Source organism: Danio rerio, chromosome 22 (assembly GCF_049306965.1).
Source record: "Danio rerio strain Tuebingen ecotype United States chromosome 22, GRCz12tu, whole genome shotgun sequence".
NCBI lineage: Eukaryota > Metazoa > Chordata > Actinopteri > Cypriniformes > Danionidae > Danio > Danio rerio.
This window is the reverse complement of record NC_133197.1, coordinates 7,248,187-7,274,691: the sequence shown is the minus strand read 5'-3', so window position 1 is coordinate 7,274,691 and position 26,505 is coordinate 7,248,187. Positions and strand designations below refer to the sequence as shown.

The 26,505-nt window shown below is 35.7% G+C and overlaps 1 protein-coding gene across 1 annotated transcript; it reads left to right on the top strand.

The window, feature by feature from the left end:
- Nucleotides 1–99: 99 nt before the first annotated feature.
- Nucleotides 100–18,041, top strand: zgc:171497. The gene is made up of 7 exons (XM_009304437.4): nucleotides 100–446; nucleotides 2,441–2,758; nucleotides 6,739–7,062; nucleotides 9,647–10,000; nucleotides 10,106–10,224; nucleotides 13,015–15,270; nucleotides 15,474–18,041. Exons 1-6 carry the CDS (start codon nucleotides 386–388, stop codon nucleotides 13,027–13,029), a joined length of 1,191 nt encoding a protein of 396 aa, XP_009302712.1. The 5' UTR covers nucleotides 100–385; the 3' UTR covers nucleotides 13,030–15,270; nucleotides 15,474–18,041.
- Nucleotides 18,042–26,505: the final 8,464 nt, after the last annotated feature.

Genomic DNA, 26,505 nt, shown 5'->3' with positions numbered 1-26,505 from the left:
CCAATCCAGATGGTGGCGGTAATGCACCAAAAAGCTGGTTGCCAACCACCAAAAAAAAAAAAAAAAAAACACAAGAAGAAGACTTGTTACTGCTCATGCGTGAATGCGTGAGGTGTGAGCGGTTCAAAGACACTGCTCGTCCAGTTTGGTCAACTTAGCGCTATATTTTCAAAAAAGCGACTTGCGACTTTATTTTGGTGTCCCTGAAGATTTTAGCAGACGCGTTTATAATGTTAAGTAACACAGGAAAGCACACTGTGCCGTTAAAAATTCTTGTTTGAAGGTCACTCATCACATTACATAAGAGCTTTCACTTTCGCTTATTCATTCGCCGGACAATCGGCTTCGTTTTTTTATATACTTTTTAATTTCATTTTAATAGACAATGACTTTGAAAGTGACAATGAAAATGTTAACACTCACAGCGTTTGCATACGTCTTGTCCGGTAAGAACTTTGTTTTGTTGTACTCTATTGAATGGTCAAAATTTGCTGTGACGCAGTTTATTATTCCGTTTGTTACAACGTACTGTAAAATAATGTAATATTTCTTAAGATGTCGCTGTTTTAAATGATAATTAGGAATTATGCGTACGCACAGATTTTTATGAACAGCGATTTATGTGTTAAGTTACATTTGTTCTAGATTTTAGTTTTTGCGACTACTAAGCGAGCTATGGCGTTGCCGCAATCTGGTAACAGTATATAGTATCTTATAAAGATCTTATTTTTCAAGGAAAGATACTTATATTTATGCTTTCAAAAGGATGCATGTACATGTTTGGTATGTACTGAAATTGTGACGCAGTTTTATTTGGATGAGGAGGCCCCCTACCTAGGAGGTGAAGTACCTCCGTGAAGTTGGCACCCCATGAAAACAAATAATCCCCAAAACTATGCCATTCGTTTGTGCTACGTTTGTGCTGATTTGTGCCGCAAAAACGAACGTTTGTGCTGGTTTGGGGTCTGAGATATTAAGCATTAATTTTTTAACCGTGTGACGTCACTCTCCACCCCATGTTGCGCAATTGACTTCAAAACAGCACAGGTCGTTTGTGCTCGGTTTGTGCTGGTTTGTGCCGTTAAAACGAACACGGTATCTGTTTTCCTCTTTTAGATATAAGCAAAATATTTCGGGAGCCGTGACGTCACTCTCCACCCCATTTTCTCCAAATCGCACAAAACTGGTATCATTCGTTTGTGCTGGGTTTGTGCTGGTTTGTGCCGTTAATATAAACACTTTATCTATTTTCGTTGTTTAGATATAATCAAAATATTTCGGGAGCCGTGACGTCATTCTCCACCCCATATTGTCTAAATCACACCAAATGGTCTTATTCGTTTGTGCTCGGTTTGTGCTGGTTTGTGCCGTTAAAATAAACACTTTATCTATTTTTATTGTTTAGATATTGCCTTATCAAAACATTTTAACGGCACAAACCCAGCACAAACGAATGATACCAGTTTTGTGCGATTTGGAGGAAATGGGGTGGAGAGTGACGTCACGGCTCCCGAAATATTTTGCTTATATCTAAAAGAGGAAAACAGATACCGTGTTCGTTTTAACGGCACAAACCAGCACAAACCGAGCACAAACGACCTGTGCTGTTTTGAAGTCAATTGCGCAACATGGGGTGGAGAGTGACGTCACACGGTTAAAAAATTAATGCTTAATATCTCAGACCCCAAACCAGCACAAACGTTCGTTTTTGCGGCACAAATCAGCACAAACGTAGCACAAACGAATGGCATAGTTTTGGGGATTATTTGTTTTCATGGGGTGCCAACTTCACGGAGGTTGATGACCTTACAGCAATTCTGATTTGGGCGCGGCTCTTAATGTTTACATTATATTACCACTTTAAAAATGTGTTGATGTGTGTCTGAATAAAAACTAAAATTTTAGTTTTAAGGCTAGCTATCGCGAATACTTCTGTTTGGACATGAAATCTGGTCTTACACAGACGTCATTTTTATTTTCCCTCTTTACAAAATAAACTGAGGTAAAGTTGGTTTTATATTCACACATTCCCTCTTCTTAAAAATATAATTTAATAACTGTATTCTTTGCAAATTCTATATAGTGAAATCATAGCCACAAATGACTCTCAATTTACGTTCACAGTCAAAAAATACTTGCATGTAATTTTTTGATCGAATATTCAATGTTTTTTAGGGAGCATATCATAAGTTGTCACTAAATGAATGTGCGAATAAAAAACAACTTTCCCTCTCCACAAAATAGGTGTTTCGCAAATGCGCACAGCCAGCCTGTATTTTATTTGATCTTTTTTACATGTTGTAATGCAACTGTTTTAAGTAAAAACACTCATAATCAAGTCTTGTGTTTTTATATTGAGGCAGTTTATGAAAAATTTAAAATTATTACATTTATGATTGCCAGGTTGTAAATTAAATATAATTATTAATTTCTTTTCCAGGTGTGTCTGGTCCGGTTATAGAATCTGTGTTTGTAAAGGAGGGAGATGCAGTCACACTAAATACCAATCATGAACTAAGCCAGCAAGACAGAGTTAAATGGTATTTTAATGACGTTCTCATCACTCAAATCCAAGGAGATGTCAGTCAGATCTGTACAGATGTCCAGTGTTATGAAAGTAATGAGAAGTTCAGAGACAGACTAATTCTGAATCATCAAACTGGATCTCTGACCATCATGAACACCAGAAACACAGATGCTGGCAATTATCGGCTAATGATCAACAACAGGGACAAGATTTTTAATCTTGTGATCACATGTGAGTATTCATGTTAATATTTAAAAAAAAAAAAAAGACAAATTCAAACACATAGCTGTGCATTGATAAAAGTTAATTGTGTATGAATTGTTTTTAAATAGCTTTTATTCCTGTCAAATGAAGTGTAAACATTACATGTAGGGTTGGGCGATAAAATAGATATTGATATTTATTGACCAAACACCATTGTCAATAAAAATAAAAAAAAAGTTTGGTATGAAAGCTATAGTTTTATTAAAATGTGGCTGCTGAGCAGCGCGCACCTTGGAAGCAATGCCAGTAAGTTTAGGGTGTAAATTTAGCATTTCCAATGGAGGCGCACAACTTGCACAACAGCACGTGAAAATGAGTGCCGTATTGCAGATATTATTGTAAATAAATAAGGATGTCACCAGAGTGGCTTTTTGGTTTCTTTTCTTGTGCATCCCAACCACTAGCACACCATCTGAAAGATTTTTTTAGCATAGGGGGTAACATAGTCATCCAGCTTCACAGTCTGTAATGTTGCAGTATGTTTTTAAGTAATGATGGTTGGTTCCTTTACTTGAAAGCTCAGATTTGATTGTCATAATTTGTTTTGTTTACAGAGTTTGAGGTTTACTGTATCAGTATTATTTACACCTTACAGATGTTTATCTACATTTACTCTTGCACACCCTTTGTAACATTTTATTTATTAAGTTTAAGAGTCTCTTTAACACTTATGTTTGTTTTATTATAGAGATGAGATATTTTGTTTAAATATTTTTTTTGACAACTATTTGCCTTGGTAATAATGTTGGTAAATTTAAATAAATTGGTTAAATAACAAAAAACATTAATATTTCTAAATGTATTGTTAAAAAATGTGTAATAATTATCGATATAGAATGATATGAAATGTGATGTCCTGAGTTAAAAAAAAATGTTTTTCAATATCACCCAGCCCTAATTAAATTTTATATTCCAAAGCTAAGCATTAACAAGTTTTATCAAGCCTGCGTTTTTTCTTTTATAGAAACCAAAGGAATGTTAATCTGTTCAAGAAAAAAAAACAGCAGTTTCGACTTTTTCTTTACTTGTCTTTACTGTCAAGTATCTTAAATCAGGGTATCTTCCGTCCAATCCATATCCGTTTACAAACAAAAAAAGGAAAAGGAGAAAACGGCCATTTTTCTGTGTTTCATTTGCTCACAAGAGACGAAAAAACGAGATTTTGGCTTGATTTTCTTTCTTTTTTTTTATTTAGGGTAGGAAAACGGATAAACAACTTCAAAATTCATTTTACACATGTAGGCGGTGCTGAAACCCCAACTTTCCTTTGATTGGTTAACCAAATCTGAGCACCCAGGGTTTTAACTATTATTATTATTTAATTATATATAAACTAAGTTTACATATTCTGTCATTTGAACAGTTAGCAGGCCTACATTCATTGTGTATGCATAAATTAAATAAAAATGTAAATTAGCAGTATTATTAGACATTTGTCATTAAAATAAGGTCAGTTCGATGCTAAACATCCTGCTGCTGTGCACCTGGTGCTGAGCAACGATAGCAATTTATAAGCAGCACCTAGTTTGCATGATTATTTCCAAGCAAGGCCTATATATTAGTAACGATGTTAATAATAATAATAACAATAATAATAATAATAATAAATGCCTAGTTCGCTACCAAACATCTTGCTGTTGTGCACCTGATGCTGAGCAAAGACAGCCTTTTGCGAGCAGCATCTGGTTTGCATGATTGTTTCCGAGCTACTGTAGACCTAAATAATAATAATAATTAATGTTTTTCACTTACTGTTTTTTATTGTTTCGTTTTTGTTTTTTTAAAATAGTTTTCGCAGGATCAGAATAAAAACAAAACAAAACATTGGGCTCAGTTGCTACAACAAAGGATGCTATTTTAAACACATACTTATAATTCATAATAAATAATGTCTTGTAGTTTAGACTAACAGATGAGCTTGCTGTCTGTGCGTTGCGCTAATAGTGAACTTGACATTTTCTCTTTGTGACCAAATTATGTTATACAGCGGGCCCAGTTCCATATTGCACATATAAATATTGTATATAGGCTACTAGTAGGTGCTGCCAACTCTTTGCATTTTATTTTATGCATTTAATATTGTATGAAATAATAAAAAAAGGCAAGAGCGCTCGTAAAGTGTGTGATGCGCACAGAAATTCACACATTCTGAATTAAGTTCTCTTTAACCTAATTCTGCCTAAATTGTAGAAAAATCTTTAAAATGGCAGAACTTTAATCAAGCCTTTTTCATCTGGAGAATTACAGTTATTAATAGCTTAGTCATTATTAATGATCAGTTTATAAAATACATAATTTACAGATCTACTGAAAAATAAGATGAATATGTAATAACTATAACATAATATTTTTGTACATTATAGCTTTACAGTGTGTGCGTCAAAGATGTAGTCATTGATGTAAGCCTGCTAACTGATCAAATGACAGAATATGTAAACTTAGTTTATTTATACATATATATATATATATATATATATATATATATATATATATATATATATATATATATATATATATATATATATATATATATATATATATATATATATATATATATATATACACACACACACACACACACACAGTTGAAGTCAGAATTATTCGCCCCCTTTTGATTTTTATTTTCTTTTTTAAATATTTCCCAAATTATTTTTAACAGAGCAATGAAATTTTCACTGTATTTCTGATAATATTTTTATTCTGTACAAAGTCTTATTTGTTTTATTTCGGCTAGAATAAAAGCAGTTATTAATTTTTTAAAAACCATTTTTGGGACAAAATTAATAGCCCCTTTAAACATTTTTTTTTCAATAATCTACAGAACAAACCATTGTTATACAATAATTTGCCTAATTACCCTGACCTGCCTAGTTAACCTAATTAACCTAGTTAAACCTTTAAATGTCACTTTAAGCTGTATAGAAGTGTCTTGAAAAATATCAAGTAAAATATAATTTACTGTCATCATGGCAAAGATAAAATAAATCAGTAATTAGAAATGAGTTTTAAAAACTATTATGCTCAGAAATGTGCTGAAACAATCTGCCCTCCATTAAAAAGAAATTTGGGAAAAAAATAAACAGGGGCGCTATTAATTCAGGAGGGCTAATAATTCTGACTTCAACTATATATATATATATATATATATATATATATATATATATATATATATATATATGCATACAATTAAATAATAATAATAGTTAAAAGCCTGGGTACTGGTCCACAGAGTGCTCTTATTTTGAGGGCTACATCACGAGCTCAGATTTGGTTGACCAATCAAAGGAAAGTTGGCGTTTCAGCACCGCCTACATATGCATAATGAATTTTGAAGTTGTTTATCCGTTTTCCTACCCTAAATTAAAAAAAAGAAAATCAAGCCACAATTTTTTTTTCATTTCTTGTGAGCAAATGAAAAACAGAAAAACGGCCGTTTTCTTCATTTTCCTTTTTTTGTTTGAAAACGGATATGGATTGGACGTAAGATACCCTGATTATTTTACTTAACAGTCTTAGTTCTGTATGTCTCATTAAAATTATTTTAATGGCTTTTGTATATGAATGTTCCAATACTGTGAGCTAAAATGGGCTATATTGTTTACCTTAACATGTCAGCTAAAACTAAAACAAAGCTTATTTAATTAAAGACTTTTGAAAAGTTTAACATTGTTGAAAGTTTATTATATTGACCGACATAAAAGATTCTAAATATTAAATAATAATAATAATAAATAATAATGGTGGAAAATGGAAATAAATAACAATGGTGAACACAGACCAGACAAAAACCAAAATATCAAGTTAACCAAGCTTACGTAACATCAAGACAACAACGTTGCTTTGAGAGAGTGAATCTGTAGAACAACAAATAATTCGCAGCACTTTCTCTTGTAGATTTTGATTTCATTGTCCCTGATGAGATGAATTGTGATCTGTTTTTTCCTCAGCAAGGGATTCTGGTGTTGATACAGACATGTCTGTGACAGAGGGAGATGCAGTCACCCTACACACCGATGTGAAGATAAAACAACAAGATCGCGTTAAATTCTTTTATAACAGGATTCGCATCGCCCAAATCAGTGGGGATTTTATCTGTACAGATGTTCAGTGTAATAAAGGGACTGAGGGATTCACAAACAGACTAATGCTGGACAATCAGACTGGATCTCTGACCATCATGAACATCAACACTGCAGACTCTGGAGAATATAAACTAGAGTTCCTCAGAGGCAGCAGTAGCAGCGAGAAGAACTTCAATATTACTGTAATTGGTGAGTCAAGTTATTAATGCTGTGTGTTTATGCTTGTTTAGCTGTACTTGAGAGGGCCTATTACCCTATGTTATGTAGTAAAATTACATTGAATACATTTCATAACTTATAAGGACTTATAAATCTGTCAAGTCGTGTTTTTGTCTACTGTATTTTATAGGTGTCAGATTACAGGTGTGCTGTGTACTTCAGTGCTGCAGTATGCTCTATTATAGTTGCTAATACCCTTAGGCCATGGTTACAATATGTCATATGGTGCAGTGAAAAAAGCCAGGGGTATTGAGTGAGATAATTAGATATTAAAAACGCTAGTGATGGTTCCATATTTTAAAGTTTCTTTACAGAGAGGTCATGTTTTGAACTTCTATTGGTCTCACACAGTCATGTGATGCGATTTCACAGGTCAGAGTTTACCAAGCTTGAACTTTGCAATGCAGCGAGATCCAAAACTTTTTTGGACAAGCTTGCTTTTCCGGTTTGCCGCATTCGCATGCATATGAATGAAAGTCTATGGGGCAAAATGCGTAGCGTGACTGCAGCTTTAGATGTCTGAATGCTTGATTCTGATTGGCTGATGAACTTTCTAAGTTGTGAAGTTATTCTCAGATAAAAGCACAGATAAAGTAGCTCCAGCAGATTTTGAGCGCATTGCTGTTTCATATTACTACACTGAGTGATTTCAGCTACAACAGTCTAAAATCGCATCAAACACAACTGAAGGCTTTAAATGAGATGTCAGGGCCCAGGACACACCAAGCTGTCAGTTGTTCACACATTGACTTAGCACAGGGGTTTTCAAAGTGTGAGGCGTGCCTCCCCTGGGGGGCGCCAGAGCATGTCAGGGGAGGCGCGGGAAGAAATATAATACTATAAAAATATAATTATTAAGTTTAATTATTATATGTATTTTTTATTATATTTAAACGTTTTAATTAAATAAAGCAAAAAAAAATAATAATACGTCAAATATAAGAAAACCTTTTTTACCCAGAAGGCCATAGCTGTGAATTCGCTTCTGTTTGGCAAGCCCGCCAATACAGGTATATGCCTGCTAATACAATGGGTCGGTTTCTGAGACCCCCCGATTCAAAGCTGTAATGAAGTTCACAGCCCTTTGGCCGCCGGGAAGAAGGAGGCGGAGAACCGACGCAGTTTTAAAATGATTTATTAATAACAGTGACGGCAGCTCCTCACGGAGACTGCCGTCAAACTGAAAGCAAAAGTAAAATATGTCCGGCCCGGTCCTCTCTCGGCTTCCTCTGCCCTTGTTCCTCCTTTTATGATCCAGAGCTCCTTCCGTGGGATCCAAGGCAGGTGCGCACCGCAGATCCACTTACGCGGTGGCCTCACTCCGTTCCTACGGCTCTCGGCCACGCCCCCTCGCCACAAAAGCCTTCAAGTTCACGGCTTAAACCCAAAAGACGACGATATGATGATCAGTATTTGAGTTTAGGATTTACGTGGACAGGACCAGCTGATGAACCACGACCTTTATGTGTGGTTTGTCAAAATATTTTGGCTAATGACAGCATGAGACCCGCTAAACTTTGACTGTTTTGACTGGGATGGACAGTTCTTGGATCTGTTCTATTCATATTGAACCATCATCCTAGTTTTAAAAACGTTATATTAAAATACTTGTTATTACTCTAAATAATTGCACTTTCATGCAAATGATGATAAAAGTGAGTTAACAGTCTGACATCTGTCTGTGTCTTTATATATACTGTGTATATATATATATATATATATATATATATATATATATATATATATATATATATATATATATGTGTGTGTGTGTGTGTGTGTGTGTGTGTGTGTGTGTGTGTGTGTGTGTGTGTGTGTGTGTGTGTGTGTGTGTTTGGGAGGAGGGGGGGCGCCAATGGATAAGTTGTGTCAAAAGGGAGGCTCACTGTCTTAGACTTTGAAAAACCCTGACTTAGCATGTAGAATCAGTGTCAGTTGTCAGCTAAAGACAGAGCTTTGATTGGTTATTCAGCAACGAATCACAGCACTTGTGTGACATAGCAAGTACACAATTGAAGTCAAGAAGAAACACAAACCGGCCAGCTACAATTTTGCTACATTTCTCAAATATTTGCAAACAATGTGGATTATTAGATTATCGGACATATTTGCAGGAGCAAATCCCTCCGTGGTGAGTGATGGTTACTGTGATAATGGTACTGAACGCTGATTTGTTTAGATGCGTCCTCTTGTGCAGAACGTGGCTTTCGATTCACTCGGCTTTCGTCTGTGTTCACATGCAGCTTTTTGGTCCAGATGTGATCCAGTGCAAGGCGTTGAGATTTCGTCTGTGCTGCTTTGACGTTGGCTTGGTGTGTCCCAGCCCTAAGAAACTAGTCCTACACACATGAGCATACTCACACCATCTGAACAGTGGTTTTGGTGCTGTTACCGTGGTATGAGTGTAATAAATGACACCGGTTCGTTGAAATTTATTACACAATATTGCACGCACAGGGTATAACGGCATCATCACCTCGAGTGTGCATTAGAGTTGATCTCTCTTTATCACATTGTTGTGATTAAAACATGTCATTGTTGTTTTGTGTTACAGGCGTTTCTGATGCTGAACGAGAAGAAAAGAAGTCAGTGATGGAGGGCACATCTGTCACTTTAAATGCCAGTGTCATAAAAAATCCACATGATGTGATAACCTGGACTTTTAATGACATTCTCATTGCTGATATCAGTGGAGATCAGAGTCAGATCTGCACTGATGTTCAGTGTAAAGAGAGATTCACAGACAGACTGGAGCTGGATCAACAAACTGGATCGCTGATCATCACTAACACAAGAAGTACAGATGCTGGTGTTTATAAACTACAGATCATCCGCAGTCGAAGTAAAGTCCGTCGCCGTCGCAGCATCAGTGTCACCAGCATTTGGAGCTTTAATGTTTCTGTCATTGGCAAGTTAAACAAAACAAAACGTTCAATTGAGAAACTCTAGAATGCAATACTAGTACAGTATCATTAAATTTAGAAATAATGTCTGTCTGTATTTATCCTTACAGATTCAGGCCTGTCTGCTGGTGCTTTATCAGGAATTCTTGTTGCAGCATTTTTTCTCTTAGTGGCTGCAGTTTTTACTATTACTGTGATTTTCAAAACCTGCAAGACCCAGGCACAGAATGTAAGTATTATATATGCCTTTAATTTGACTAGAGTTATGTGAGATTCATATTGACAAATGTGACAATGGACCTCAAAATTAGTCATAAGTGTCAGATTTAAAAAATGAGATTTATACATTATCTGATAGCTGAATAAATATGCTTTCCATGAATGTTTGATATGGAAGATCTGAAATATGATTATTTTAAAGTCATGAATCTGAAGGTAAAAAAAAATCTAAACATTGAGAATGTAAAGTTTAAAGTGGTCCATTAATTAAGTTCTTACCAATGTATATTGTTAATCGAATATTCAGTTTTGATATATTTACAGTAGTAAATTTACAAAGTATCTTCATGGACCATGATCTTTACTTAATATTCTAATGATTTTTTCTAATGTGATAGTGTAGTCTAATGTAATTTTGGCTATTGCCTAAAATATATCTGTTCAACATAATGGTTTGGGTCTTGTTGCACAAATGTTTTAAACTACAGCACTACACCAAAAAATAATTGTTTATTTAAAATATTTGATGTATATTTATAAGAAAATAGCAGTCCACTATAAATAATTGTACTAATACTATATTTAAAATTATACACTTAACACTTAAATATACACTTATTTTAAGTAATTATAATTATTTAAATATTTTTATTGCATGCATTGGTGCTGCAACACTTAAGATCAGGATGTACACAAAGAGTGTGAAATGATATTTTCTTAATTTCTTTTTTTCAAACACACAGAAGTTAACAGGTAAGGAAGTGTCAAAACAAAAGCGATAAAACATGTATTGTCTCCCAAATAAATCAAATCACAAATGATATGAAAAAGAACAGAAGTAGACACTACTGCTATTAATATGTACCAATGTGATATTTCAATAATATTACATTGTAGATTTGCAGGTTGTGTGTTATTATCTGAGTGAATAACTTATTTGACACCTTGTTGATAAAACGAAATACTTCAAAAGAAAATAATAAAAAAGCAACTGTGTGCCCTTACCAAATTATACCTTGGTTTTACTATAGTAAAATTGTAGTAACCATGTTTTTGGAACATGGAAACCACAAATGAACAATGGTTTTGTAAATCTAACCATTATTTAACTATGGTATTTTTTGTAAAACTGGTTAGACAAATGGATGCATAACCAAACATCAGGATTAATACACTTTTACTAAAGTAAAGCCATGGTTAGTTTTTGTGAGGGCATTATTCAGATGACAATTCACATCACACACATTGTATGCACATCCATACACATAAGTGAAGTATACTTTAGCCTTTAAAGAACCTATGATGAAGATCATCTTTTTTTAAGCTGTTTGGAAAGAACTGTGTAGGTATAGTGTGTCCACAGTCATATTCGGCTGATATAAACACAATAAGTCTCCTTTAAAAAAATTACTGATGTTAAAATAGGATCCAAATCCCTGCCATTTTGAGGCTGACTGCAACTTGACGTAGGAGTGTGGTTTCCCCGCCCATCACATTGATTGATAGCCACGTATTAGCATGTCTCCGAAGTAATGCTTATAATCTTACCAATAAGACACATTGTGCGCAAAGCATCTGGGATTAAAAGATCTGTTCAGCTTTCTGATCATCAATCATCATCAAATGTGATCAAGAGTGAGTTTTACAAGTTTAAAATGTTTATAAAACAGAGCATGTGTGTGATGAATTACAGCAAATTACTTTAGCTTTACTTAATCAGCACAGCCGCATGTCAGAACAATTATAAAAGAAGACGCTTAAATCCGGGTTTGAGGACGTTAGATCAGGTTTATATTGTACATAAACATAACAGATTGCCATACAGCAGTGGAGATTAACCTGTATCCTGTCAAATTTGCAAAATATGCAAAACAGTGCAAAGTTTAACATGCACGCTGTGTGTCTGTGCATGTCTGTCTGTGTGTGTAAAGTTTGTAAAGACGTTTGTGACTCATCATTGCAGAAAGGCTTGAATTAACTCCACAACAAATACATCAAATACTCATTGGTAGGGCTAGAGAGAATCTGCAGACATTTTGTGCTATTTCTGAGCAGAATTTTGTTACAAATCTGCGAATTTATGCGAAATGATTTTGCGAGTATTATATCTAAAACCTTAATATATGAACTAAAAAGCAATATCTTTTAACTTGTATTTAATGTTCACAGTGCAAATCCAATTAGATCCACTTTATTTGGTAAACAAATCAAGTATTATGTCTAATATATCTAATTAAAGACAGAAAAGATTACTTTACAAAATGTATTGTAAATAAATTGTATTAACTTTTTCATATTAGTCAATAATATTACTGATATTAATAAAAAAAACTGAATAAATACAAATTTACTCACATTTACACAAGCAAATAAACAATCAATGATGGACTAAAAATCTGCAGAATTCTGCATGCACAGATTCCACGTGGGCCTTCTGATTGGCAAAATTCTAACTGTGGTATTTCTCACAAATGTTACGTGAGATCTGCTTCCTTCATGTCTGTCGCAGCCGAGGCAGAGACTGGCATGTTAGGGCGGTGGGCTTGGTTAACTAGCATTAAAGTCACAGGCCAGAAAAACAGCTACATTTTGTTCAGAGCAGAAAATCCAATATTCTGAAAGGTCTAATAAATATTCTAATGTGTGTTTTGAGCTGAAACTGTACAGACACACTGTGGAGACACAAAAGACTTAACTTGCATCTTTAAAAAGGGGTAAAATAAGTGCTCTTTAATAAGCAGATCAAACACAACTCTTTCGCAAATACTAGAATGTTTTTAAATAACTATTATTTTTACAGGACAATGGGTTGTAGAAGATACTTCTAATCAGACTGACACAATGGATGGATTCCATAGGACATGTTTTAACCATCAACTGCAGTTTATAACTCTAATGGAGGGCTACTACATGAGCAGCTATGACAACTGGGCACAGGTTGTATGTGTCTTTACTTGAAAATAACTTCTATATGCAATTGAGCCATGAGTTTTGAAGCAACCATCAATTGGAGTGTATGTGAAGTGATGTCCAGTCAGATTCTGCAGATGAGGTCAAGTACTGAACAACCATGCACTGGTAAAGCTACTGAAACGGAAAGCCTGTGTTCCATGCAGATAAGTTCTCAAAAAACATACTGACCTTGTCCCAGTAGACTGTCTGCATGGACTGAAAGACTGGGCTGAAAGTAGACATTGATGAGTCCCTCCGCAATGATGTAGACATTGGGACAGATGAAGTGTACTTAAGACTTGTGACTGAAGGTGTTGTGCTTGATTCACATGGGGCTTCTTAGCGTCAACTCTTTCCATTCACTTTGGATGTGTGACATCAAGCATTGCCCAACCGAATTGTGGATCTGATGCGGCGCTGCTTGCTGCTGAAGTTCAGAACTGCCAATAGAAGGGTTGACCAATTAGATCTGTTTATGCAAATAACCAAGCTCATACAGTAGCCTATTGCGGTCTAATTTCAGAAACACCCTCTGTCAAGCGTTGACGCTGATGCCCTGTGTAAATGGACTGTTACTTGAGTTCTTCAGCTCTACTCTTATTTATTTTTTATACTTTTATTTTAAAAAAGCAAAAAAAAAAAAAAGAAAAGAAAATTGTCTATGATTGTTATTGAGGAACACTGCTTTTTTGAAAAATTAAAATTAAATTAAATTAAAACTTTTTATCCTAGCTTAGCATAGACCATTGATCTGGATTGGGCAATTAACATCTCAAAGAAACATTCACAAAACAGTTTAGATAATTTTCTTATTCTAAACTAAACTCTTTTGTAATCTGACCGAAAATGAAAAGTTGCTATTTTCTAGGCCGATATGGCTAGGAACTATACTCTCATTCTGGTACAATAATCAGAAAACTTTGCCTCTGCAAGTACAATAAGATTATGCAATGCCTGAAAATAACCAATTTATGCTAAGCTAAGCCAATAGTGCTCCTGCTTGACCCAGAGGTTGGCTAAATGTTTAGGGAGTGAGTCTCGAGGACCGAAACTGGAAAAAAATTAGCCAGTTTACAAAAAAGCTGTGTTCCCTCAAGGCCCTCATATACTTCAACTAAGTAAATAGTAATAATAAAGTCATTTCAAACTAGTTTGGGCCAAAAAAAAAGATGTTCGGAGCCATTTCAGAAGTCCAAAACAGAAGACTGACACTACCACATAATCTGTCAAGGTCAGATGTCTGCTATAAAAACACCAGAGAGCTACTAACACTGACGTTATTTTTAAAACATCTGTTTACTATACTGTATCTACTGTAAACAAAGAAAAAAGTGCTGTAACCAAACTTGATTTGAATGTTGCTCTCACCAGCACAAACAGCAACTGTATGGTAAATGCAGTACGGTCTACCATAAAACCATATTTCAGTCTACTTATTGACTTTAAATGAAGAGCAAAAAAAGAGCAGAGAAACAACATCATCAAGATTTTTACCAAGTATTAATGTAAAATTACATCTTTATATAATATTGACATCTTGACCACACTACAGATGAAAATCTTGCATCGGATGATGGTGTACTTTGTTGCGCTATGTTTGTATTTTTTTTGTTTATTCATTATTTTGTTTTTATCAAAGTTGTAAAGTGTTGTCTGCCTCTTATTTAATGTTTTTGTAATGCCAAACTACATCATTTCATGAGGATGAAGACCTGAGAGCTGTTAGGTAAGGATTTCATCATTGTCTGTCTGTCTGTCTGTCTGTCTGTCTGTCTGTCTGTCTGTCTGTCTGTCTGTCTGTCTGTCTATCTATCTATCTATCTATCTATCTATCTATCTATCTATCTCACGTTTTTTATGTATTTGTATTCTAGAACAAAACTGTTGGTTTTGAACCATGTTTTTGAACAACTACAGACTAGAGTTTACTACAAAAGAAGTATGTTTGCTCCAGTTTTAAATGTCATTTGGTTTGTAAGTGAATGGAAAAATATTGCTAGTTCTGCCTTCTCGCTCAGGTTTCTCTGGATAAACGGGATAAAAAAAGCAAATCTTCTACCTGCTCAACAGATCTTGGATTATGAATACCTAAGAGCTGTAAAGGGTATCTATCTATCTATCTATCTATCTATCTATCTATCTATCTATCTATCTATCTATCTATCTATCTATCTATCTATCTATCTATCTATCTATCTATCTATCTATCTATCTGTCTGTCTGTCTGTCTGTCTGTCTGTCTGTCTGTCTGTCTGTCTGTCTGTCTGTCTGTCTAATTCTTGTTTTTCTCATGTGTTTGTATTGTAGATCATTACTGCTCTTTGACTGAAATCATCATGTTCAGCCATCTCTCATGTTCTTGGAGAACTACAGACTGAAGTTTACTACAAGTATGAATTTCCTGCCTGCTCAACAGATCTGTGAACTTTCTGCATCAAGCAACAGCAAGGATTTTAGGGTGTCATCATGGTGCTTTCTTGCATACAAGGACATTTCTTCGGTGTGTTCCAAATATATACAGTATGAGGGCAATTCAAAGTTTCAGAACACACCCACTCATTGGGTAATCACCATGGACAGGGGTCACTAAAATTGTTTCTGGAGGGCCTATAGGACTACTACCTCTAGAGCTGCATTCCATTCTATTTTTATATGCCTTCACTACCCTCCTTTAGATGCGTGCCAATTATTACATCACATAAGAGTCCACGACTGGTGAAACGTCTGAATAGTTTTAAATGTAATGTACTAAACCCTTGAGCACTTTGGAACTAAAGTGTTGTTGCTTTCTGAGATATATTGGTGCTGGAGTGGACATATGAAGCAGACTCGCTCCTATAATCAAAATCAAGGAATGGAGGGTTCTTCAATGTAAGCATTCCTCGTTCACTTTAGGAAGTGAAACACTTCAAAATGGTGTTCCCTGTGGAAACAAGTAAAGGGAAGTTTGCGAGTTTGTTTCTAAAAGTGCACTGGAACACAGCCTTTGTATACTTGAAACTTCCAGGCAAGTGTGATGAGGCAGCTATAAACTCTGCAGGAACACGGCCCTCCAGGTATGAAGTTGGTGAACCCTGCTCAAAGGTGTTTAGGTGCCAAAACGAACTGCCCCGTGAAGTTTACTTTGATGAGCTGTTTCAAACTGCCAAGCATCCCAATTGGAACTTTGTTTTGTTGGATTATGTTCATAATTACTTTGATGCATTGGAGATTCAAGCAACACCTTCCCTCAAAGCCCTCAAGTACTTTCTCTTGTTTTTTTTGTTTTTTTTTTTTTTTTCATTTTCGTTAGGAGGCATTAGTATGGATGTTAATCCCATTTATTTTTTTCTCCTGTTTAAGCTAATGGGCTATATGTACTAGGGTTGGTTCAATAGATGATGCCAATGTCCATTGCCGATGGCCGATAGACATCACGATGCTGAGCCGGCATCACAATCCTTTGCCCCACCACAGTTGCAGCAGCAATCCGCTCTTGAAAAATACACACTTATTCCTCAGATACTGTTGGTTGTTCACCTTTTTTACGAACCAAGTTTTTTGACACCATTATAACGACACAGATCACTCTGCCTATTCATGCCTGGAAAAAGTGATTGACAGGTGGTAAATTATGTGTAATTTATCTTTATTTATGATTTGGTTATGGGTAAAACAAAGACCATGCATGTCTGTTAGCTAAAACAATAGATTACAAATAATTAATTTGTTATGAATTAATTAATTATTAATTCATAATTGATTTGCAGCCTATGGCAACAATGCCATCGTCCACCGCAATGTTTTACATTAGACATTGCACTTAATTGGTCGACATCGCCCAACCCTAATATGCACAAGGGCTTTTAATTTTTAGTGAGCCAGCTCAAGCACTTCCGGTGAATTGTCATGCCAGTATAAAATCACAGCGTTTATGATCTGCTTTCACATACGCCACTGCCTGATTTGTTTACAATATAATGTGGGCCTCAGACCAAACAAGAAGCACTGAATTCCATAGATCTGCACAATGTCTTTTGAAAATGTCTGCTGCTAAACGGTCTTCCATCTCATTTTGCACTTGAACAACTTAATGAATGTGTTAGTCTATTTAACTGACTATATTTCAATTGTTAAAACATTGATGCTGTTAAAGGAATCTTATGAATCACATTAACCGTTTACCGGAAGTTTATCTGTGACAGAACACTTGCTGACTGTGCATATAGCCCATTAGAGACAGTGCCAATTTTCTTTAACTTTGTTCTGATTTTTTTAATAGATTAGTAAGGGTTTTTTTTCTCTCATATTACAAAATAAAAAAAAAATATATTATGAAGGATTGTGGAGTTATTTCGTTCAGACTGAAAGCATTGGGAATGCACTGCTGTCACACATAGGTATGGGCCGATATATATATATATATATATATATATATATATATATATATATATATATATATATATATATTATGACTTCAGTGTTGTAGTGATGAAATCAACAGAGACATTGATTAATTGTATTTCAATCTACAATATATTTACTATTGTTGGGTCATGGCCTGAGGAGAGTATGTAATGTACTTCTCCCCCACTTTATCTCTTCAACTTTGCTCTCATGTTCATCTGGTTTTGGGGGTTGGTTTTCACTCATGTTTGACAATGCTTTGCTCAGGGTATATTAGGGAAAGGTAACTGTTGATCTGGGAGAATGGCTTTTACTCTGCATCTCCCGCACACCAGTGCGTAGCCTCATATGCTAACAAAGGCAGTTTCACTGTGTTTGTTGCTCAGCAGTGCATATGTTACAGCTAATTTCTTTATACAGTATGTTAGTTTGTTTCATTCTAATGTCTGTATATTTAAACATGTAACTTAATAAACAATTTTGCCTGCTTTAAGACGTGGAGATTCTTTCTCTTTATCAATGATGATAACAACTTTAATGGAGTCAGATTAATTACAATGGAGTCAGATAAATAATGGATTTAAACACGCCATCCTTCAACTGCTTTCTGTTTCCGATTATTGGTTCAGAATAGCAGCATAAGCTTCAAGCCTTACAACGGTATTGTGCTCACTGCTCTAAACTATATATTCTTTTTAAATGTCTGGGTAAAAAACACAAATTATTTTATTTTGAGAAACATTTACACATTTTTGGAGCAGTAAACATGTCAGGCTTTTGAAACCTTGACTTTTCATGACTGTGGTATACCGTGAAAACGGTTATCGTCCCATGCCTAGTCACACACACACACCACCTTTTTATTCTCCATTCTATTACATATCCCTAAACCAATTTTTGCATAATTTTATTTTTCGTCAAGACCATAATCGACCAAAACCTTCACAGAAGTGTTTAAAATAATACCAGTATAACAAATAATGTGCTTTGCTTTCTGAATGCAATCCACCAAAAATCTGACATTGGATTGGATTTATGTGTTTTGATCAATCAAGAAATCCTATTATTTCAGATGATAAGAAACATAAGAACTTCTGAGCAGACAGACTGAAGGTCTTTCCAGCTATAAGCGTCAATAGCTACATTTCATCCATCTATTTTATGTACATTTTGGATATGCGCATTAAAAAAAAGTTGATGGAAACACCAATATGCGCATAAACTTTAAAAATGCTCATAAAAAAACTGAGTAAGATAAAATTTTATTTGATAAGAAAAGATGGGCATAAATTACGATGGAACCACTTTTATCGAACAAATTCCAGCATGTGCATTAAAAAAAGTCATGTGATTGTTATAAGAGATCATGTGATGATAAAAATGCATGCGAATGGACTAACTAGCAGGCTGAGCACACTAAAACATCTAAAATTTTGTTTTGGTCATTCTAAAACGCCTGAACCATCTCAGTATTAGTGTTATTATGTTATTAATGAACTCCAGAGTCAAGTGTCTCTGCTCTGCGTCTCAAGCCTCTCAAACGCCACCGTGCACCATTCACTGTGTCAGGATTCCCTTTTGACGCGCAAGTCATTAATCAATTAAAGAAAAGATTCTGACAGCTTTTCCTACTGCAGCAAATTCTGTTTTTACTTTTGATATTTGGTGCCAGTTAATCAGGGGTCCGTTCTTCGTACGTGGATTACTCAGTTAGCTGGATTTGGATATTGATGATTTGACATGATCCAGGATCGTTTCGTTCTTCAAAGCTGATCTGAGAGTTGTTGTCATAGCAACAGTTCTGCTAGTTCAAACCTGATCGGAAGCAGGTTCAATTCATATAAACAGGATTAGATTGGGTCAGTTCAACCAAAGATAATAGAGAAAGTACAGAATTATGATATTTGCTTACAGTAGTAGTTATATACAATTGGGAAAATAGTTTTAAAAAAATTAACTATATATATATAAAGTTATAGTTATTAATAAAATAAAAAGTTATATTAACAAAACTTATGCAATCTGCACCCTCGAAATGAAAGTACAAAGAGAAAATTTATTGATATGAACTTTTCAGATCGCTTTAGTACAATTTGTGTATGATAATAGAAATGCAGAATATGTGACTTTAAAAAAAAAAAATAATACATTAATGCAGTCATGCACTTGTTTTGACAGTAAATATGCCAGTGATTATGCTTCACAAAAGTTGCAGACGCCTTTACCAAAATCAAAATGCTTTTGTAAACATCCAGTTATTCCATGCAGCGATTAAAAAAACGGCTACTGTAATAAAGAAAATATTTTCTAAATGTAGAACTAAATACATTGATATGCATTGAAATACATGATAAATACTCTTGACACATGAAAGTGTAAAGCCTGCAGCTCACAACAAATGTGGAAAGTTATTGCGTGTCATATTTAACAAATCGTCGACTGCTAATTTGATGTAATTTTGCTCACATGGATAATTGAATATTAATCAGATGATGTCATTACGCTGCTGTTTCGTCAGCCAATCGTTGCATTACTGATCAGATTTCGAAGATCGATAGATCTGTCCTTCACAACCAATGACTGTAAAAAATATGGACGACGCGACAGCCCTTTTTCCCATTGAACGCCTTGAGGGCAAAACGCCTGCTTGACGGGCACAAACTGTCGCAAAAGACTGCTGAAATTGGAGCCAGACATGCGCAGAAGGATTGTCTGATGGAGCCAGAGGAGGAGCCGCGAAAATGAGCAGAGTCGAGCTTCCAACCAAACGCTTTATGTAAAATCAACTACGCCCCCCGAACTTCTCAGCATGCGTTTGCTGTCATATCAACACAAATGGATGTAATAACGTTAACAAATATAAGGGGTTTTATATATTCAATCGCGCCAGCTCCAGGCCGCAGCGCATAACTTACTCGCGGCGTCGCGGGGTGATTCCGGCTCGCATGCGGCAGCGCCTGCTCGCTCGGCCGCCGCATCAGGCTCGATTGACTCGGACTGGAATCGGGCAGTGAGTCCAGGCATCCGGAGTAGGTCCAGCAGAGGTAACATTAGTCAGTCTGAGCTCTAAGAGATAAGTCTCCGGCAGGCGAGAATCTAGCCGGAACTGTGTTTTGCTATCTGGGTGGCTAGGCGTGTATCAGCAAACTAATAAAGCCCGAAAAAAGCCCTGAACTTAACGAATAAACAGTGTTCCACCAGGATCATGTATGTCAGAAACTATAGTTTACTGCTGAACTCATTTTGTCATGGTAAAATAACACAGAAATCGAATAATAACATTTCAGTCTACTTCAGTCTCCTGCCGAAGCTCAGACGCCGCGCTTTGAGAAACTGTCAATCACTGCTGTCAATCATGATGACACGCCCAGCATTAAATTACTGCTAAAAACAAACTGTTTACAAAAATGAAGATCTGCACCTATTTCAGCACAATAACCAGTGCCTTAATCGACCAGAACTATCTTTCGAGACATTTTATTGCAAGTGTAATATTTTTTTTTATTTGGGCTCAAGTCTCCTTCATTAACACGGAGGAGGCGGGCTTTATGACTTGTACTGCAGCCAGCCCCCAGGGGGCGATCTAACGGCCGAAACCTTCACTCAAACGCAGGCTTGCGGCACACTTGTTCACAACACACGCAGCGATCTCAGATCAGTTCATCCAGACATTCTAATCTGATTCACAAACTTGTTTGAAGAACCAAATTAGCCAGAGATCAGTTATCAAGATGAAAAGATCCAGGATCGGCAAAATCATCTTAGATCATTTAAGTGAGGTACGAAGAACGGACCCCAAGTTTTGCTATTTCTATAAGTTACCAAGACATTTGTAAAGTTGTAAAAGTATTCTCTTAGAGGGAGAACAAAAAACTAAAGAAAGGGGATGTAGATAACTGCTATGTTCATATATGGTCTTTCCGGTGCCCGGAAGAGCACAGTTTCCCTATCCGGGTGGTTGTACAAGTGAGTGATGTTATGAGCAGCCAAGCACGTGAAAGCTAAAATAAAGTAAGCCTATTGTTCCTGATAATTGTCTCCATTTTTCATATCAACAAACTACAATTATTATTATATTTAAATTGCCTTTCTTTCTTTAACTAAACAGAATGCTGTCATTGGTCAAGCGCGGAAACGTCAGTTTTGTAATAACCCGCACTAAACTAAGCGGACTTTAGTGTAACGTTAGTATTTATCATGGATCAAAAATGAGTGGACAAGTGGATTTAGCAAACGCGAGAGAAAGAGGAGAGGAGGCATCTTTATTGAGGCATTTTCCATACACACATTCTTTAAACAGACCCAAGATCAGGAGAATGAGGGTACAGAAGAAGACGTTAACTTTAAATGATGAGTAGCTAGCATTAACCAGGCGGAGGAGGCTAACGGCAGCGCAGCGCGGACTGGATTCATCGTGTGAGAGACAGACAGAAAAGGCGAGAGAGAGAGAGGGAGAGAGAGAGAAAGGCCCTGAAGAGGAGAGAGAAGGGAGAGAAGAGGTATAGTGTCTGTGATTTCGGATACTTTTAGGTTTATAATCAAGTCTTCATCACTAGAAGAGTAGAGAAAATACAGGGAGAGGAGGAGAGAGACAGTAAATCAGTGTTTGTATTATGAAAGACTCAGATTCATAGAACTCAGATTCTTAGAACTGGATTGGAGAAGCATTGTGCGTTATATGCCATGGCAATAATATGCTTTATAAGTTTGTGAAAGCAATACACTAAAATACCCTTAAAAAAAAAAAAAAAATATATATATATATATATATATATATATATATATATATATATATATATATATATATATGTGTGTGTGTGTAGTTTTATTAGTATTTTTATTTAATGCTTTGAAAAATAATTTAAATCTTTGCAGACTATAAATACATATGTACTATATATCATTTATTTAAATATGTGGGCAACAATTTATAGATTAATTTTATTTAAAAATTATTATATTATTCTTATTTTTTAAATTCAACTATAGGGGTGCGGCCAGGTAGGGGGCCTTACAAGATAATGTGCCCAGGGGCCCCTAAGTTCTTAATCCGGGCCTGGGCAAGTGTCCGACTTCTGATGTAATTTTTGAGCCCTCCTCTTACTGCACACGCCTGCTCTCGTTTACAATGCAGCCAAGGCGTGGCGCACCTCAAACGAGCCTATTGATTCACTAGCAAAGCGAAAGCATGACGTCATTACTGGGAAATAAAAAACATAGAACTGACTGGTTGCTCCGGTTCGTCAAATGCAAACTATTTGACACCCTTCTCCTTCTTACCCATTTCTCATTTTTTCTCCTTCAGATAAATACTGAGAACGAGAATGCTTTTAGAAGTTTTTTGGACTTGTGTTTTGGTCCTGCAAGGTAAGCTATGTATTTATTAAGAACTTTTCTCTGTTGTGTCTGTTTTTATGTTATGTTACACTCTAAAGAAATCTATTTATTACAAGACCCTTTTACATTTTCCTTCAAATTCGGTGACCTCAAACACTGTCATTCGATCTTATTACATGGCTGATTTATGCGCAGCCTTGAATAAACAACAACTACAACAAAATAGTGTTCGTTAGTGAGGCGTGGACAACATTTCATCTAATGCTTTATTTTTTTAGCATCTAAAGTTTATTCAACAAACCGACAGAAGAGCACATATAGACAATAATTCTTGACCGCAGTGTTCGTACCCGGAAATTATGACACGCGTGACTGTTAACGTAGACGGGTACTTTCCGCGGCTACACGTCGAGGAGGGGGAACCTGCAGACTTGGATCCAGGCAGTTGTACGGCCCGGGCAGTTGAGCCATTTGAGCAGAGCTGATGAGCTCCAGCGAGGGGTAGCTTGAGCTCTCGCTCCTCCTCCTGTAAGCTGTTTTAATGCGTACAGCCACCCCACCCCTGTTTCACACCGCAAGCGTCAGCGGCGCGTGAGGAGCGCGTGTGTTTTCGGCGTCCATAGTTAACAGATTAGAGCTTTCATACCGCACGCAGCAGCAGCAGTGCAGCGAGCACTACTTGATAGTTTCGGCCAGGCCCGGATTGGCTAATCGGAAGGACCGGGAGAATTCCCGGTGGGCCGGTCCGTTTTTTGGCCGCGAGGGCCGGTGTCCCTCGTTCAATCTGTTGCTCTCAGCAGTCACACTTTTTAAAAATACTTTATTCATTTACTTGACCACAGCCTTCTTATTCATTATTTCACCGCAGCTCTGCTCTTTTATCTATTCTCTCGTAGTCTCGTGAGCTGGATGCAGCCTGCAGGTTAATGATGATATAACTAGATAAGTCACTATTCTATGTACATCTGTTGTGGTACAGTGGTTAGTACGTTAGATTATGACGCGGCCAACCTGGGTTCGGTCCTTGTCTGAATGATAAATTTTTTTTTTCATTTTTATTGTTAAGACATATAATACTGTAAGGGTTGTTGAACAATTGAAGTTCTAAAAGAGCTGTTTTCTCAAAAAAAGACGTGATAGTGAAATTAGAAACTGAATTGGAAATAACCTTATTTTAATATAGTCAGTGGTGAACTGAGGTTGGCCGGTCTGAGGCTTGAAACTCCAGGGCTGAAAAAGAGTCCCACTCCGGCCCTGGTTTCGGCGCTGGGTCTATTTTTGACGCGCTGCTCACGCTCAATTAAAGTGACAGTGCATTGATAATGACCAAGACACAATGAATGACAGTAAAAAGTAGCAATTTTACCCAATAAATGCGTTAATAATGTCAAATGGTTTATATATAGTCATTCAAATGAACTTAAAACGATTAAAAACGGCAACAAACATTTATTTAGGCCCGAACTACAAAACCCAATGTAAAACAATTTTAGTATCAGTTTTGCTTAAGTTGCACACTAGTGTTGTAGGAGAGGGGAAATAGAATATTTAGGGGAGTTGTAGTCCATAGTGAAGTGTATTGTGGGTAGTGTAGTTCGACACGCATGCTGGATTATGTAAGCTCGCTGTGTTCTGTGCAGCTGAGCAGAGGAAGAAAGTTTTAATTGGCTTTGTTTTATGTTCACTCGAGTTATTCCTACCGGGAGTTGTTTGCACTGTGAATCTGACAACACGAAAATAAGTAAAAGAATGGCATGCATTGGTTACTTTTGTCCGTCTCATCCTCTGCACGAGCATGAATTACCGAGCTGTTATTCTGCCGCTGGACATCACTGAAGCAGAGAAGGTAACACTAGTTTGATCATGTATAAATATCATTATAACTATATTGGATAAATATGATTATAACTAGGTCTACAGCAACCTGATAATCAAAAAACAAATGACATGATATCAAAGGCGATTGTCTTCTGACTGTAGACACTTCTCATATAAGTTAGCTTGAGAAGCATACAGTACTATTTGATCTATAAAATTTGTAAAATAAACATTTGCAGGTTAATGAAACGGCATAGGAGGGGCCTTGGTGCAGATGAAAAGTTTAAAAAGTGTATTTGTATATAGAGAGACATGGGTAACTAGATAGAATAGACAGAGATAGGTTGATCTCTGCAGCAGCTGCCGAAGAGCTGCGCGCTGCAGACGCAGCTGGTGTGAAAGGCAAACGCCTGCGTGTATGGAAGGCCGTTAGGGCCAAAACGTCTGCAACAAACGTGTTAACGCGTAATTGCGTGTTAACACGTAATTTACGCGTTAACACGTAATTTACGCGTTAACACGTTGGTACGTGTTAACACGTCATTTACGTGTTAACACGCAATTTACGTGTTAACACATCTTTTTTTAAACTAGTCTCATTTTAAAGTGCTATCATTTATTCATTCTTGAAACTGCTTATTTTAAAATGTATAATGTCATTTCACTAAAATCACAATAAATGTTTTGCAGTCAATGATATGTAGCAGATATTTAGTATTATGAAAGGCCAGACATCTTCTGTTATGTTATGTTTGATGGCATAATAATGTATATTAATAATGTTTGTTATTCAGCTGCTGAGAATTCTTTAAAAAATGTGTCCAGAGAAATCAGAATGAGATTTATTTGACAAGTGTGTGCAAACACAAGAAATGTTTTGTGTTTTTTTTTCAGGAGCACATATACATACAGTACACACATACAAATGAACAAAGGAAAAAAGAATGGCATAAGTGGATAAAGTAAATAATACAACATTTTGGTTACAAATCATAAATAGTAAGGGTTGTGTATATTTATGACTATAAAAACAGGTAGCAACCAATCTAATAATAAAGATCGATAAAGATGTGTAGAGATCTGGATGTTGGGCAGGTGCACAGAATTAATCCTCTCCGCTGTCCTGACAATCCGCTGCAGTCTTATGTCTGATTTGGTGGCTGATCCAAACCAGACAGTAAATGAAGTTTTGTCAGATGAAGTGGCTGCAGATTCTACATTCTCATACCGTATATAACATGTCATAAATTACTAAACTATATATATATATATATATATATATATATATATATATATATATATATATATATATATATATATATATATATGTTTGCAGAACTTTGCACTAGATATTTTTATATATTTTTTATAGCTGGAAGCTCCAATCACCAAGACAAAACATTACTTTGTGCAAACGATGTAAGGTAAGCAAAGCCAAAATGATAATTTACTAAATCAAAAGTACAAGATAAAGTCAAAATAATGATTTAATAACTCAAATTTATGACTGAATAATTCTGTAGAAATTACATTACAACAATAGGCGGTAAAAAAACAACCATCTAAATATGTAATATAATTCTAAAGATGATTAATCTAATAAAAGATGTTTTTTTTTTTTTTTAAGAAAGTTATTTAATCATTAACTGAAAATTATGGGAAAATAGGATTTTTATATTATAAAACATGATATAGTTAAAAAGTATTACATAATTGAACATTCATATACATATTTGTAATTATAATGTGTGTGTGTACATGTATGTATGTGTGTGTATATATATATATATATATATAT